The following is a 17,166-nucleotide window of genomic DNA, read 5'->3' on the forward strand; positions in this document are numbered from 1 at the left end:
AGATGACAAGCAACATGAGTTTGACTGGGACAACACTACTATTATAGGACAAGCCAAACAGAGAACAGCCAGGGAAGTCCTCAAGGCATGGCACTCATCCACAGATTCAATCAATTAGCACATCGACCTGGACCCAATATACCGACCACTGCAGCGGACAGCTGGAACTGACAACCGGAAGCGGCAGATTCAAACCACTATAAATGCCAGAGGAAAGATCACAGAAGCGCTTCACAGGAGGCTCCCAAGCACTGAGGATGTCACCTAGACAGGGGACAAAACGTCTGCAACACAAATTCCCAGCTAAGCGAACAGAACCACATCAATGTTATTAAGTTGAGCTCACAGTCTCCTAATCCAGAAGGAGTATTTGAATTACTGAGGCCGATCTGAAAAAAGACAAAAAAATTATTATTAAAATATTAGTAAATGCAAACACTTATTAAGTTGTGCAGAACAAACTCAGTGACTGAAGGATGTATTTGTTCCCTGGTTTGCTTCAATTACTATCATTCAATTGCAACAAAACTGTCCACCAAATATTACATTCAATTCTGGGCTTCAGTGCATTGTGATATAAACAATGTGATTTACATATATTTTTCATTTATTCCAAGTTTGAGTTCTTAGATTCTGGATTGGTGAGTGACGTGGATGTTTTTTTCTTAGATTACTTACAGTGTGGAAACAGGCCCTTCGGCCCAACAAGTCCACACCAACCCTCCAAAGAGCAACCCACCCAGACCCATTTCCCTGCATTTACCCATTCACCTAATACTATGGACAATTTAGCATGGCCAATTCACCTAACCTGCCCATTTTTGGACTGTGGGAGGAAACCGGAACACCTGGAGGAAACCCACGCAGACACGGGGAGAATGTGCAAACTCTACACAGGCAGTTGCCTGAGACAGGAATTGAACCCAGGTCTCTGGCGCTGTGAGGCAGTGCACTTGTGTGTCTGAAGTTAATAATTAAGTTGCAAGTATATCCTTAGCCATAGTGATTGATTTTAAAACAGTTTTTAAGGCTTAGCTTTAGAATTAATGGTCTTTTGTGTACCCTGGTGGGATTTACAACCCAGCATGATAGATAAGCTCCAATGATTTTTGAGAGTATTTGTAGCTCAGTTTGAAGTTCTGGATGTAGGTTTGTTCTCTGAATTGGAAGGTTCGTTTTCAGATGTTTCATCACCATACTCAGTAACATCTTCAGTGAGCCTCTAAATGAAGCACAGGTGGTGTAAACCACTTTCTATTTATATGTTTGAGTTTCCTTGGGCTGGTGACATAATTTCCTATGGTGATGTCATTTCTTGTTCTTTTTCTTGGGGGGTGGTAAATGGGATCCAAGTCAATGTGCTTGTTATAGAGTTCTAGTTGGAAAGCTTCTAGGAATTCTCGTGCGTGTCTCTATTTGGCTTGTCCTAGCGTGGATGTGTTGTCCCAGTTGACGTGGTGTCCTCCGCATCCATATGTAAGGATACTAGTGAGAGAGGGTCATTTTGTGGCCAGTTGATGTTCATATATCCTGGTGGCTAGTTTTCTGCCTATTTGTCCAATGTAATGTTTGTTACAGTTTTTGCAAAGTATTTTGTAGATGACATTAGTTCTGCTTGTTGTCTGTACCAGGTCTTTCAAGTTCATTAGCTGCTGTTTTAGTGTGTTGGCGGGTTTGTGGGCTATCATGATGCCAAGGGGTCTGAGTAGTCTGACAGTCATTTCTGAGATGTTGTTGATGTTAAGGGAGAGTGGCTAGGGTTTCTGGGCATGTTTTGGCTGCTTGTTTGGGTTTGTTGCTCAGAAATCGTTTTCATTGGGTACCTGTTCTTTTTAAATACACTGTATAGATGATTTTCCTCTGCTCTGCGTAGTTCCTCTGTGCTGCAGTGTGTGGTGGCTCATTGAAATACTGTTCTAATGCAGCTTCATTTGTGGATGTTAGGATGATTGCTTCTGTAGTTCAATATTTGGTCGGTATGTGTTGTTTTCTGTAGAAGTTTGAAGTTCCCCATTGGCTGTTTGTTCTACTGCGACATCTAGGAATGGCATTTTGTTGTTGTTTTCCTCATCTGTAGTGAATTTTATGCCAGTAAGAGTATTATTGATGGTCTTGAATGTTCCCTCTAATTTATTTTGTTTGGTGATGACAAAGGTGTCATCCATGTAGCCGACTCTAAGTTTGGGTTGGATAGATGGCAGAGCTGTTTGTTTGAGTCTCTGCATTACTGCTTCTGCTAAGAACCCTGATATCGGAAATCCCATGGGTGTTCCATTGGTTTGTCTGTAGGTTTTGTTGTTGAAGGTGAAGTGTGTGGTAAGGCTTAGGTCCACTAGTTTGATGATACTGTCTTTGCTGATGAAGTTGGTGGTGTTCGGTGTATGTGTCTTTGGTTCTTCTAATAGTGCAATCAGTGTTTCTTTGGCCAGGTTTTATCTTTCTCTCATCTTTTTTAGCACTTTCCTTTCTTGTGAATTGAGTGTGTTTCCTTCCTTTTTCCTGCTTAATGTTGGTGTGACTGCCTGTCCGGTGGTTTGCTGGGTTTCTTCTGTGAGTTGGTTATCTTTCAGTGTTGTTTCTAAGGCTGCTAAGAAATCTTTCTTGTCTGCATCCTGGAAGTTGTAATTTAATCCTCTTAGTAAAATGGCTTTTTCAGTTTGTGTTAAGGATGAGTTAGATATGGATGAGGATAGACACCACTTCGACTGGAACAACACATCCATGCTAGGACAAGCCAAGCAGAGTCACGCACAAGAATTCCTAGAAGCATGGCATTCCAACTGGAACTCTATCAACAAACACATTGACTTGGATCCCATTTACCACCACCCCCCCCCCCCCCGAGAAAAAGAACATGAAATGGCATCACAATAGGAAAAGATGTCACCACAGGAAATGACATCACCAACCCAAGATAACTCAAACATATAAATAGACAACAGGCTACACTACCAGTGCTTCATTCGGAGGCTCACTGAAGATGTTACTTAGTATGATGATGAAATGTCTGAAAATGAACCTTCCAGCTCAGCGAACAAACCTACATCCAGATAAGCTCCAGTTTAGAAGGTCAGGTGAGATATTTCTTTAGCTTAAGGAAAATATCCATGGCTCAGACTGTGAGTTAAATTTTATGTTTTGAACAGTCCTGTGAAATCCAAAGATAATGGCTGTATAGACTGATGCTCTGGAGAAGGATATACAGTAGTGAAATTAGGTTAGAGTTAGTGTTAGTCCTGGACCCAAGGTAATTGTGATAAAACTCTGAAAAGGTTAATTAAAGCTGAGTATATTAGCTGAGGCACATGAATAATACCAAGAAAAAGTTATTGAAGTCCCAGTCTATAAAGTAAGTGTTTTAAACTTACCCGGCTGCTAGAGTTAGGGACTCTGGTGTGAGTACTATATGATTGGTGTTTTTGAGTACTGTACTAGCAATGTGTTTTGGATACAATACAACATTTGTTGTTTGTCTTTCAATGTATAAAGAAGTGCTTTGGGAATAGTGGGATTATACTTTTAATCTTGGTTTAAAAATCGCCAAGTATCTAGGCCAGAGATCAATGTGCTGACATCATTTGCCACCTTGACTTTCAGTTTCAAATGTCACTGCCACACATAGACTTCAGAAGTCCTTGCAGAAGAAACAAAAATGAATGAGATTGCTGTCCACCATCAGCACACGTTGCAACATTGTGCGCCATCTACAAGATGCACTGCATAAATTCACCAGACTCCTTAGACAGTACCTTCCAAACCCAGGACCACTACTATCCAGAAGGACAAGGGCAGTAGTTACAAAGGGAACACCACCAAGCAATTCATCACTTGGAAATATAATGTCACTGGGTTAAGGTCCTGGAACTCTCACCATAACAGCATTATTGATTTACCTACAAATGGACTGCAGTCATTCAAAAAGGCAACTCATCACCACCTTCTGAAAGGCAACTTGAGATGGGAAATAAATGCTGGCCGAACCAGTGATGCTCACGTCCTACAATTACATTTTTAAGACATTTCAGGAACATGCTCAAGGTTTTGGGTTCCTATGTTCTACATAGCTGCTTTTTAAAAACTAATCAGTAAGTAGCCATACAATCTATATTTAATTCTAACTTTACTTTATCCTTTCTCTAGATGCCCAGAAGATGAATACTTGTGAGCCATTAACTGAACACCCAACTATGTTCACGAATCCAACAGAAACATCATTAACGGATCTGGATCACGCAAACTCAAACAATGAATTCAGCTTTGAATTTACTACCCCATCAGACAACAGAACTTTAGTACCTCGGAAAACAAATTCCTTTCTGTCAACCTCAACTGATTCAACCCTCCATTCAGCCTCCTCCTCAGAATCGCATAGTACTGCAGAGGAAAGTTCCAAACTTTCCAGCAGTTTGATTATGCACTTGGGTGAGATTCTATAAAATGAACATTAATTTACTTATGCTATAAAATCAGAGCAAAATACCTGAGTGTTGTAATGATTGAAATAGCATCCCTAGGTGGGAAATCAAACACATCCTGTCTTGTCAGAATGGATATTCCAAAGGTTCATTTTGAGGAACAGAGCCTTGGCCAACATTCATCTCTCATTCTATCGCCAGTATTTTAGAAACTTAAGTTGGAGGGTAAATGTCCACACAGCCTGGTGTAGCCTCTTTGTTTCTATATCCACAGGGAAGACATGACAAGGTAAATCTTGAAGTTGTGCTTGGGTGATAATAAACATTGAGTTTAAAAGTCATTGCAAGCAGTGAGGAAGATATTCTAAAGTTTCAAGGTGCTGTGCAGGACATGAGACAATTAATTCTGCTTCCAGACAAGGACAGTTCAAAGGAATTAAAAATTAGATGCTTAAAGCCTACAAAAAGCCTCCAACCATTGTTTCTTTCTCCAAGAAACATAGAGTCAGAATCATACAGCATGGCATGCCGAACAAGTTTCCAAACTAAACTCGTCTCGCTTGCCTGTGTTTGGCCCATAAACCTTTCCTATTCGTGTACCCATCCAATTTTTTAAAAAAATGTTGCAACTATACCTACACTTACCATTTTTTATGGCAGTTCATACCACATATGAACCACCCCCTGTGTGTTAAGGTTGCCCCTCAGGTCCCTTTTCAATCTTTCTCCTCTCACGTTAAAAATATGCCCCTAGTTCTGAACTCACCTTTCTTAGGGAAAAGACATTTACTATTTATTTTATCTAGACCCCCCATGATTTTATAAACCCCTACAAGGTCACCCCTCAACTCCAGTGAAAGTGGCCCTAACCGATCCAGTCAGTCCTTATAACACAAACCCTCCAGTTCCAGCAACATCTTGGAAAATCTTTTCTGAATCCTCATAGCATTGCTCCCAGGACAGAAATGGTATGAATAACCTAGAGAGAAGGGCAGTGAAATGTGGTAGAAACTCTGGGAGAACTCTTTGTTCATCTTTAAAAGTAATCCTCACTATTCCTAGTTTCCAATGATGTGATCAATATGGACTTCAGTAAAGCGTTTGACAAGTTTCCTCATAGTAGATTAGTTAGCAAGGTTAGATGACATTGTATATAGGGAGAACTAGCCATTTGGATACAGAACTGGCTGGAAGGTAGAAGACAGAGGGTGGTGGTGGAGGGTAACTTTCAGACTAGAGGCCTGTGACCAGCTGTGTGCCACAAGGATCAGTGCTTTTCATCATTTATATAAATGATTTTGATGTCCACAAAGGAGGTATGGTTAGTACATTTGCAGATGACACCAAAATTGGAGGTGTTGTGGACAGCAAAAAAGGTTACCTCAGATTACAACGGGATCATGATCAGATGGGCCAATGGGCTGAGAAGTGGCAGATGGAGTTTAATCAAGATAAATGTGAGGTGCTGCATTTTAGTAAGGCAAATCAGGGCAGAACATACACACTTAACGGTAAGGTCCTGGGGGAGTGTTGCTGAACAAAGAGACCTTGGAGTGCAGGTTTATAGTTCCTTGAAAGTAGAGTCACAGGTCGATAGGATTGTGAAGATGGATAGGGTGAATAGCTAAGGTATTTTCTGTGGGGTGGTTCTGACATTCTGTGGGGTGGTTCTGACATTGCTCTGTCCCTTTTCTGCACAGAAGGCAGGAAAGATAAAAATTACCAAAACTACAGGGCATAGGTTTAAGGTGAGAGGGGAAAGATTTAAAAGAGACCTAAGGGGCAACCTTTTCATGCAGAGGGTGGTGCATGTATGGAATGAGCTGCCAGAGGAAGTGGTTGAGGCTGGTACAACATTTAAAAGGCATCTGGATGCGTATACGGGTATAGGCAGGGCTTAGAGGGATATGGGCCAAATGCAGGCAGATGGGACTATTTTGGATATCTCGTCCACAAGGACTTGTTGGAGTGAAGGGTCTCTTTTGTGCTGTACAGTTCTATGAATCAATGATTCCTCATCTGAATGGTGCAGTCTTCATTCCTCACTCGTTCACTTGCGTGTTAGATTCATGGCTTAAGACATTAATCTTAAGGTTCATGAGAATTGAGACACCGGTTATGAAGATAGATTGAAGGGTTGGGATTGTTTTTCATAGAGAAGAGTAAGCTGAGAGAAGATTTGACAGACATATCAAACTTTTTCATTCAGGTATGGCAAGCAGTGCCTATGAGTCTGGTGAAGGTAGGTTCAATCAAGACATTCAAAATGGGATTAAATTGTATCCTGAAAGGGAAGAATGTGAAGGAGTGTCAGACAGAAGGAACAGTATTACATGAGATTTTCAATTAGAGACCAGATGTAGACATGATGGGACAAATGACCTCCCTTTGTGCTGTAACAATTCTATACATTCATGAAATACATAACCTTCTACTCAAGAAGTGCTATCTTTTCAGACTAAGCTGACACACTAGTTGCATTTGAGATGTATTATGAGAGACCTCACAAATTCACTAGCTGGTAAAGAGTAAGACCAGATATTTCCTTGGGGCTATTCCTGCTCTGTTACCATGACCTTTTTGGAAAGCCCTTTTATATACTTTGTACATTTACATTGTACTTCCAGCCAAATGAGAACATTGAATTTAGACTAACTCTGAGAAGATTGTCCCCAATCTCACTTTATTCTCCACTGGCATATAATATGATTCTCTGCTGGATCATAAGCATGCAGTTTGGGTATGTATTAAACTCATGGTGCTTTTGGTTGCAAAACAAAGTGCTTGACTTTGAGTATGTCCAAGAAAATTAAATTATAAACAAAAATATTTGAAATGTATTTGAGGGTCTCTGTCAGAATGGATTTACTCTTCTGGGTTAATTACTAAATTATCTGCTTCCAACATTGAACTTCACTTGATGGAAGAGTGCATCATGGATTGGACATTGTTCTGTCCCTTTTCTGCACAGAATGCAGGAAAGATAAAAAATACTAAATTCCTTGTTCTGTACCTTGTGTCCCAAGAGAGCTTGAAAATCACATAAGATGAAATTATCTTAGCTTATTTTTAAGGATCCAGCAAGGTCACCTATGTCAATCTGGATCTAAGGCAGTTGTTGAGACAAAAAAACCAAGACTCCATTATTTGTTATTAGAGTTTATTAATTACTCAGTCTTACATTTATTTTCTGATCAAACTGTTTAGACCTCTGGAACAAATGGGACTTGAACCAGGGTCTCCTGGTCTAAAGATAATGACACAACTACTGTTGATAATGGGCGATTTTGGTGATATTCCTTCAATGTTGCGGGGAGGTGGGGCAGTGGTTAGATTGTGTCTTATTGGAATAGTCATTACCTGGCATTTATGTGGCACGAATGTTACTTGTCACTTGTCAGTCCAAGCCTGGATATTGTCCAAGTTTTATTATATTTGAACATGAATTAATCACCTCTTACTATGGATTGCTTCAGTATCTGAGTTGTCACAAATGGTGTTGAATATTGTGCAATCATCAGAGAATGTTGCCACTTCTGACGGTGAGAAGAACTAGGTCAGAAGATCTGAGTTTAAGTCCCATGATCCCTGGATATGTGTATAAGCTATCTGAATAGGTTGATTAGAAAAAAAAGATTTGTCTTTCTACATGCTTGTTGTACCTGCAGTATTAACTTTCAGGAACTCATGAACAAGAACACCCAAATCCCTTTGATGTTCAATAATTTCTAACTCCTCACCATTTAAGAAATACCCTGTATTTTTATATATCCTACCAAAGTGAATCAACTCAGATTTCTCCCTGAATTTTTGTCCCCTCACCTTGCCTCGTGTTAGTATATTCATCCCTGTCCTACATGTTGTAAAGTAGTTTACCAATCTCTCATGCTGAACCTTATCAAAACCTAAAAAAAAATCCACTGGTTCCCATTTATCTATTCAATTAGTCTTCAAAACATTCCTGCACCTTTGTAAAATATGGCTTCTCTTTGATAATTAATACTGCCCATTCCTACCTTTAATTTCTGCGTCTTGTTATCACATTCTTTATTATAAGTTCTATTTTTTTCCAGCTAATGCCAGGCTAAGAGGTCAGTAATTCCCAGTCTATCTCGTTGCTTTCTTAAATAGTGGAGTTTCATTTTCCACCTTCAAATCTTTCAAGTATTATTTCAGATTTTATGGAATTTTGAAAGGCCACCAATGTATCTACTACCTCAACAGACACCTCTGAAAAGTAGATCATCAGGTCCAAGGGATTGATCTGCTTTAATTCCTATTAATTTCTCTCATTTTTTAAACTAATAATCATATTTGCATTTTCTTATTTACAGTAGTTCCGAAAGTCTCCATTATTTCTGGGATGTTTTTAATATTTTCCTCATGAAGACAGACACAAATATTTTTTCAGTTTTTCTGACTTTTCTTTATAAATTTTTCTGACTCTGTATATAATGGATCCACATTTAAAAATTAGCATTTGCTTTATTTTATAGTTTCTTGGCACAGATCATCTTATTTTGAGTGTGGCTAATATTTGTCTGTTTATGTACTCACAGCATTGAGCCTGGCGGCATTCATTTTGTTTGTGATCTTCGTGGCTACTTTGGTCTGTTGTCTCAGAAAGTAAGTTTCCTCTTAAGGTTTTGAGCATTGCATTGAAATGGGTGATAGAATTGTAAGAATATGTTGAAGATCCTAACTTTACATGGGGGGAAATGTGTGCTGAACATTAGTCAAAGGCTAGAGGTCTACATTGCTGGCGCATGCATGTAAATATATCATCAATATTAATATCTTTAACTGAAATGCATAGAAACTCAACGACAAGACAGCGCAAAATTGATTGCGCCATGAGTCAGGTAAGCTAATGCTTCTAGCCATTGGAATATTAGGACGTTATTGACTCTGTGTCCTCAATACCTCATTTTTAAAAAATCTCAATGCCATTTTGAGAAGGATATCTTTCATTCTAACTCAAAAGATCTGTGATTAACTCTAAAGTGGTCTGTGTTATTTCAAACTGCTGTGGCTGCTGAGTTTCAAAAGGGCAGGTCACCACACCTTATCAAGGACAATTAAAGATAGACAACAAATGTTGGCCTTGTCATTAATGTTAATACCTCATAAATAAATGAAAAACATAAATTATGATTGTCTGCATCCATTAGATAGTTCATGAGTTTGAAGAAGCATGAGGCGAGTAAAGCCTAATTGTATGACAAAAGCTGACACTGAGTCAGTAACAACTGCATTTATATTGCTAAGGATTTACACCAGAAAATTAAATGATAGCTGCAATGAAAAGCTCAAAACAGTAACCATGAACGTACTGGAGTGTATTTTTAAAAATTGCATTTGTTAACGTCCTTTACAGAAGGACAAAACAAAGCTGGGTGGGAGGATGAACTGAGAAGAGGATACAGAAATGCTTCAGTGTGATTTGGATAAGTTGAGTGAGCAGGCAATTGCATGGCAAATGAAGTATAATGTGGATAAATGTGAGGTTATAATGTTTTATAAAACTGTAAAAAGACTTCTTTGCTCCTTTATTCTATGCCTTAGCTAATGACAGCAAGCATTGCCTGTGTCTTCTTCATCACCCTGTCTACCTGTGCTTACACCTTCAGAGGTCTATGGATTTTACACCATGGTCCCTTTGTTCTTCAGTATTCCTTCACAACTTAGCATTCATTATATGTGTCATTTTTAAACCTCCAAAAATGCATCACCTCACACTTATCAGGATTAAATTTCATCTGACATTGCTCTGCCCAATTTACTAGCTGATCAATATCAGAATGCAAGCTCAGACCATCTTCCTCACTATCAACAAGACCATCAATTATTGTGTCATTTGAAAACTTATTAATTATACTTTCTACATTCTAAGACAAGTTGTTAATGTACAGCAAGGATCCCAGCACCAAACCCTGTGGTACACTGCTGGTCACAGGCTTCCAATCACAAACATTACCCTCCATCATCATCCTTTGTCTCCTAATTGCAAGCCAATTTTAGATCCAGTTGGCAACTTGCCTTAGGTCCCATGGGCACTCTCCTTCTGGACCAGCCTTCTATGTGGGACCTTGTCAAAGGCCTTAATGGAGTCCGTGTAAACCACATAAATTGCACCACTCTCATCAATATATTTAGTCAATTTATTTTTCAAAAAATCAGTTAAATTAATCATACAGGATGTCCCGCTAACAAATTTGATGACAATGATCAATACTTGCCTTTTTAAGTGTTAATTAGTGTTGTTTGGTGACAGTGTCCTACTGGAGTTTTCAGAAATAGCAGAGGATGATTGGGGCTGGATAATTGGGACTCTTTCTGGAGTAGGTGGGACCTCTACAAACAGGACAGTCTTCACCTGAACCAGAGGGGTACCAGTATCCTTGGGGGGCGTGGAGGCGGAGTGATTTGCTAATGATCTTCAGGTGAGTTTAAAGTCAGTCAGCAGGGGGATGAGAACCTAAATTGTAGTTCGTGTATACATGAGGTTGATAGTAGTTAGCTCAGAAATAAGGTTTCAGGGTCGCAAGAAGGCACTGGCAAAGAAGAAGTTGGTTTGAAGTGTGTCTACTTCAATGCCAGGCGTTTCCCGAATAAGGTGGGTGAACTTGCAGCATGGGTTGGTACCTTGGATTTCAATTTTGTGGCCATTTTGGAGACATGGATAGAGCAGGGACAGGAATGTTTATTGCAGGTTATGGGATTTATATGTTTCAGTAAGCACAGATAAAATGGTTAAAGTGGGGAGGCAGTGTGACACTGTTAGTCAAGGACAGTATTATGGTTGCAGAAAGGATGTTTGAGGTCTCGTCTACTGAGGTAGTATCAGCTGAGGTTAGAAACCAGAAAGGACAGGTCACCTTGTTGGGAGTTTTCTATAGGCCTCCAAATACTTCCAGAGATGTAGAGGGTAGGATAGCAAAGATGATCCTCGATAGGAGCGAGAGTGACAGGGTGGTTGTTATGGGGGACTTTACCTTTCCAAATATTGACTGGGAATACTATAGTTAAGTATTTTACATGGGTCAGTTTTTGTCTAACGTGTGCAGGAGAGTTTCCTGACACAGTATGTAGACAGGCCAACAAGAGGCGAGGCCACATTAGATTTGCTACTGGGTAATGAACCTGGTCAGGTGTAAGATTTGGAGGTAGGTGAGCAATTTTGTGACAGTGACCACAATTCGGTTATGTTTATTTTAGTGATGGAAAAGGATAGGTATATACCGCAGGACAAGAGTTATAGCTGGAAGAAAGGCAACTACATTGCGATTAGGCAGGATTTAGGATGCATAGGATGGGGAAGGAAACTGCAGGGGATGGGCACAATTGAAATGTGGAGCTTGTTCAAGGAACAGCTACTATCGATCCATGATAAGTATGTACCCGTCAGGCAGGGAGGAAGTTGTTGTGCGCGGGAGCCGTGGTTTACTAAGGAAGTTGAATCTCTTGTCAAGACGAAGAAGGTGGCTTATGTTAGGAAGAGACGTGATGGCTCAGTTAGGGCACTTGGCAGTTACAAGTTAGCCAGGAAAGACTAAAAGAGAGAGCTAAAAAGAGCCATGAGGGGACATGAGAAGTCATTGGTGGATAGGATCAAGGAAAACCCTCAGGCGGTCTATCAGGAATAAAAGAATGACTACAGTAAGATTGGGATTGAGAGTTTGGTGCTGGAAAAGCACAGCATCCGAGGAGCAGAAAAATCAATGTTTTGGGCAAAAGCAGTCCTCACTTTTGCCTAGAGTAAAATTAGGCCCAATCAAGTATAGCAGTGGGAAGTTGTGCGTGGAGTCAGAGGAGATAGGGGAAGAGCTAAATGAATACTTTTCATCAGTATTCACACGAGAAAAAGACAATGTTGTCGACGAGAATACTGAGATACAGGCTACAAGACTAGATGGGATTGAGGTTCACAAGGAGGAGGTGTTAGCAATTCTGGAAAGTGTAAAAATAGATAAGTCCCCTGCGCCAGATGGGATTTATCCTAGGATTCTCTGGGAAGCCAGGGTTGAGATTGCCGAGTCTTTGGCTTTGATCTTTATGTCGTCATTGTCTACAGGAATAGTACCAGAAGACTGGAGGATAGCAAATGTTGTTCCCTTGTTCAAGAAGGGGAGTAGAGACAACCCTGGTAATTATAGACCAGTGAGCTTTATTTTGGTTGTGGATGAAGTGTTAGAGAGAATGATAAAAGATGACATGTATAATCATCTAGAAAGGAATAAACTGATTTGGGATAGTCAACATGGTTTTGTGAAGGGTAGGTCATGCCTCACAAACCTTATTGAGTTCTTTGAGGTGACCAAACAGGTGGATGAAGGTAAAGTGGTTAATGTGGTGTACAGGGATTTCAGAAGGCATTTGATAAGGATCCCCACAGTAGGCTATTGCACAAAATATGGAGGCATGGGATTAAGGGTGATTTAGCAGTTTGGATCAGAAATTGGCTAGCTGAAAGTAGACAGAGGGTGGTGGTTGATAGGAAATATTCATTCTGGAGTTAAGTTACCAGTAGTGTACCACAAGGATCTGTTTTGTGTCTACTGCTGTTTGTCATTCTTATAAATGAGCTGGATGAGGGCATAGAAGGATGGGTAGTAAATTTGCGGATGACACTAAGGTCGGTCGAGTTGTGGATAGTGACAAAGGATGTTGTAGGTTACAGAGGAACATAAATAAGCTGCAGAGCTGGGCTGAGAAGTGGCAAATTGAGTTTAATGTGGAAAAGTGTGAGGTGATTCACTTTGGAAAGATTAACAGGAATGCAGGATACTGGACTAATGGTAAGATTCTTGGTAGAGTAGATGAGCAGAGAGATATCGATGTCCAGGTACATAGATTCTTGAAAGTTGCCACCCAGATTGATCGGGTGGTTAAGAAGGTATTCGGTGTCAGCTTTTATTGGTATAGGGATTGAGTTTCAGAACCTTGAGGTCATGCTGCAGCTGTACAAAAGCCTAGTGTGGCTGTACTTGCGTACAGTTCTGGTCACCACATTACAGGAAGAATGTGGAAGCTTGGAAAGGGTTCAGAGGAGATTTATGAGGATGTTGCCTGATATGGAGGGAAGGTCTTATGAGGAAAGGCAGAGGGACTTGAGGCTGTTTTCATACGAGAGATGGAGGTTGAGAGGTAACTTAACTGAGACATATAAGATAATCAGAGGGTTAGATAGGGTGGAGAATAAGATCTTTTTTCCTCGGATAATGATGGCTAGCACGAGGGGACATAGCTTTAAATTGAGGGGTGATAGATATAAGACAGACATCAGAGGTAGCTGAGGTATAGAACGCACTGCTTGCAACAGTAGTAGACTTGCCAACTTTAAGGGCATTTAAATGATCATTGGATAGGCATATGGATGAGAATGGGATAGTGTAGGTTAGATGGGCTTCAGATTGGTTTCACAGATCGGTGCAACATTAAGGGCCAAAGGGCCTGTACTGCGCTGTAATGTCCTATGTTCTATGATCATTTGAATATGGCGACTGGTGGAATGAAAACTGAGGACAAGGGAAAACTGACCATTGTTCTGGGAGGGAGGGAAAGGGTGAGGGCAGAGTTGGGTCAGAAACAGTGGGGGTCCTGCCAACCATCTTTAAGGGGGATGTCCTTGGTTGAGGAAAAAGGACAAAACATATCAGAGGCCCCCCGCCCCGTAGAAATGGCATAGTCAGAAAAGATGCCATGGAGATGGAAAAACTGAGGAAATAGGATGGTTTCCTTGCAGGAAGCAGGTTGTGTGAGGAATAGTATTCAAGGTCACTGTGTGAATTTGTGGGTTTATGGCCTACATTAGTGAACAGCCTACCCCAGAAATGGAAACAGTGAAGTCAAGTACAGAGGAACCTCGATTATCTGAACAAGATGGGCGGGCACTATTTCATTCAGATAATCGATTATTTGGTTAATTGATTCAATGACTTTCTTCTGGGGCTAGGAGTTTCCTGTTAAGTCCACTCCCCGTTCAGGAGACAGGGCAGCAGCACACCGTGCAAGAGCCCCCCCCACCAACATCTAACACCGTCTCCGTGCGCCCCCATGCCCGCGTCCAATACCGCCCCACTTCCGCTCCTGCCCCCAACACCACCACCCTTTTCCCTGCCCCCACCTACTGTGCACCCCCACCCCCCCTTCTGCCCTCTCTGGGGCAGTCAGACTGGACATCAACAAGACTGCTGCTGCCTTTTGCGGGGTGAGTCTCCAAATAGCGCGCGCTCACCAGACACACACACACACACAAACTTTTTGACAGGTTCCAGAGAAACAGTTGTCAGTGAGAGCCCTCCAGTATAATTAGAAGAAAGAATGGTCCACATATTCTAAAGAAACACATGGGTACAAGAGCCACTGGTCAGCTCTCACCGACAACTGTTTCTCTGATATATCAATTATATAATTGATGCTGCATTTTGCTCTTGTCTGGAATTGGAAAAATGATCAGTTTTGCTTCCAATTTCTATCCTTCTCTTACCTTCTTCACCTAGTCAATGTTGGCTCTTCCCTCCCGTCCTTGTGAAATAACTCTTCAGAGGCCAGTACCATCAAGTCACCTTATATTTACAAGTCGAGAGTCCTTGACACTGACCAGTTTCTTCAGAACCAGCTGTCAGAATGAACAGAACCTCTGACACTCTTGGACCTTTTACCTGGAGAAAGTGAGATAAGTTAAAGGCTAAGTTGTTCAAAGTGGGAACTAGCTTAGCCAAGTGAAGGAGGGTGATGTTGGAGGCTGTTTAAACCTCTCTTCAAGAAAGAAGTGGAGATCTTTCAGATAATCCTGATAGGGGTGGACATGGAAAGAGATTGCACATCCATGATGAAGAAGAACTGACTATAGACAGGAAAATGGAAATTGTGGAAGTGACATAAAGGATCAGAAGAATCACAAATGAAAGTGAGAAGAGATTAATCAAGGGAAGAAAGAAACATCCTCAAGATATGAGGAAATAAGTTCAGGAATAGGCTGAAATGTGAGTCTGCCGAGGCAATCTGTTTGTAGGTTTTGAGAAGGTACAAGCAGGATGATAATGAGGTGGAAAGCTATGGAGAGGAGATACCCAAAGGAGATGAAGTCACTGATAATCCTGGAGATAACAACTTGGTGTTCAGTGGTGTGGTCATAGTGCAGAGGTAATAGGATAAAATGACTGAGATTTGAAGCTCAGCCTTTATAAGATAGAGTCAGCACCCTAGACAACAACAGCACCACTATTATCAGTAGGTTTGATTAAAAAAAACTGAGTGTTAGACCTGAGACAATGGAATACAGTAAGTTCAAAGGGACAATGGGTAAGGGTAGCAGAGAAATTAAGGCAACTGATGACATGTCAACAATTTTTGATGAAGAAATTAAGTGCAGTAAGAGGTCAGAGGGAGGGGTGAGTAGGGGTTGTCCAAGGGTACCCAGTCAGGGTACGCAAAAGTTTAGCATCTATTCTGTCGAAACCTGTAAGACTTCGCATGTTTGAATGGGATTCCATTCATTCTTTGAAACTCCACGGAGCGCATATAATCTTTCCTCACAGGAAAATCCTTTCATAACAGGAATTAGTTTGATGAACCTTAATTGTAGTCCCCTTCATAGCAAGTATATTTTTCCTTATGTAAAGCAATCTAAACTGCAAACAATATTCCAAAAGATACACCAAGCCCCTATACAATTACATTAAGAAAACTTCACTCCTATATTTAAATCCTCTTGTTACAAAGGCCAATGTACCATTTGTCTTTTTAATTGCCTGTTATATCTGAATTTTAACTTCTGGTGTCTCATGAAGGAGAATACTCAATTTCCTTTTCAAGTTCAACACTTCACTCTCTTATCATTTCCAACCAAAGTAGATACCTTTTTGTTATCACATCTACCAAATTCCTACCCACTCACTTAGCCTCTCCATATCCACTTGAAGCCTCTTTGCATATCCTCAAACTCCCATACCCACTTAGTTCTGTATAATTTGCAAACTTGGAAATATTACATTTAATCCCCACATTCAAGTCACTGGTATAGACTGAGTCATTTGATCCTTGCCATGGCCAACTGGTTACAGACTGTGAATCTGAAAATTACAAGTTTATTCCTACATTATATTTTCTAAATATTAACCAGTTCTCAATGCAAGCCAGTATATTCAACATAATTTCAAGTGCTTTTAACTTGTTGCCAACCTCTCATGGGGGAACTTAACTGGAAGCCTCTCAAAATCTAAGTAAACTGCATCCTTGTTCTATCGTATCTATTCTGCTGGTTAAACCCTTAAAAAACTCCAAACTGATTTTCAAACCAATTTTCCTTTACATAAATCCCTGTTAACATTACCCAATCACACCTTTATTTTCCAAATATTTATCAAATAGTTTATTATAGATTCTAGCATTTCCCTGTGTTTGAGGTAAGCTAACAGGTTTATAAAGAGCTGAAAATGTGTTGCTGGAAAAGCGCAGTAGGTCAGGCAGCATCCGAGGAGCAGGAGAATCGACGTTTCGGGCATGAGCCCTTTTTCAGGAATGAGGAAAGTGTGTCCAGCAGGCTAAGATAAAATGTAGAGAGGAGGGATTTGGGGGAGGGGCGTTGGAAATGCGATAGGTGGAAGGAGATCAAGATGAGGGTGATAGGCCGGAGTGGGGGTGGGGGGGGGGGGGGGTCAGGGAGGAGATTGCAGGTTAGGAAGGCGATGCTGAGTTCGAGGGATTTGACTGAGACAAGGTGGGGGGAGGGGAAATGAGGAAACTG

The 17,166-nt window shown here is 40.7% G+C and overlaps 1 protein-coding gene across 1 annotated transcript in view; it reads left to right on the plus strand.

Moving 5' to 3' along the window:
• The window catches only part of lyve1a (lymphatic vessel endothelial hyaluronic receptor 1a), a 71,782-nt gene that overhangs the window by 42,530 nt on the left and 12,086 nt on the right, over nt 1–17,166 (plus strand). The window contains exons 4-5 of the mRNA XM_043705688.1: nt 4,141–4,422; nt 8,975–9,041. Of these exons, the coding sequence (XP_043561623.1) occupies nt 4,141–4,422; nt 8,975–9,041 (349 nt within the window). The remainder of the gene's footprint in view (nt 1–4,140; nt 4,423–8,974; nt 9,042–17,166) is intronic.

The sequence above is a fragment of the Chiloscyllium plagiosum genome, chromosome 16 (assembly GCF_004010195.1).
Source record: "Chiloscyllium plagiosum isolate BGI_BamShark_2017 chromosome 16, ASM401019v2, whole genome shotgun sequence".
Classification (NCBI taxonomy): Eukaryota; Metazoa; Chordata; class Chondrichthyes; order Orectolobiformes; family Hemiscylliidae; genus Chiloscyllium; species Chiloscyllium plagiosum.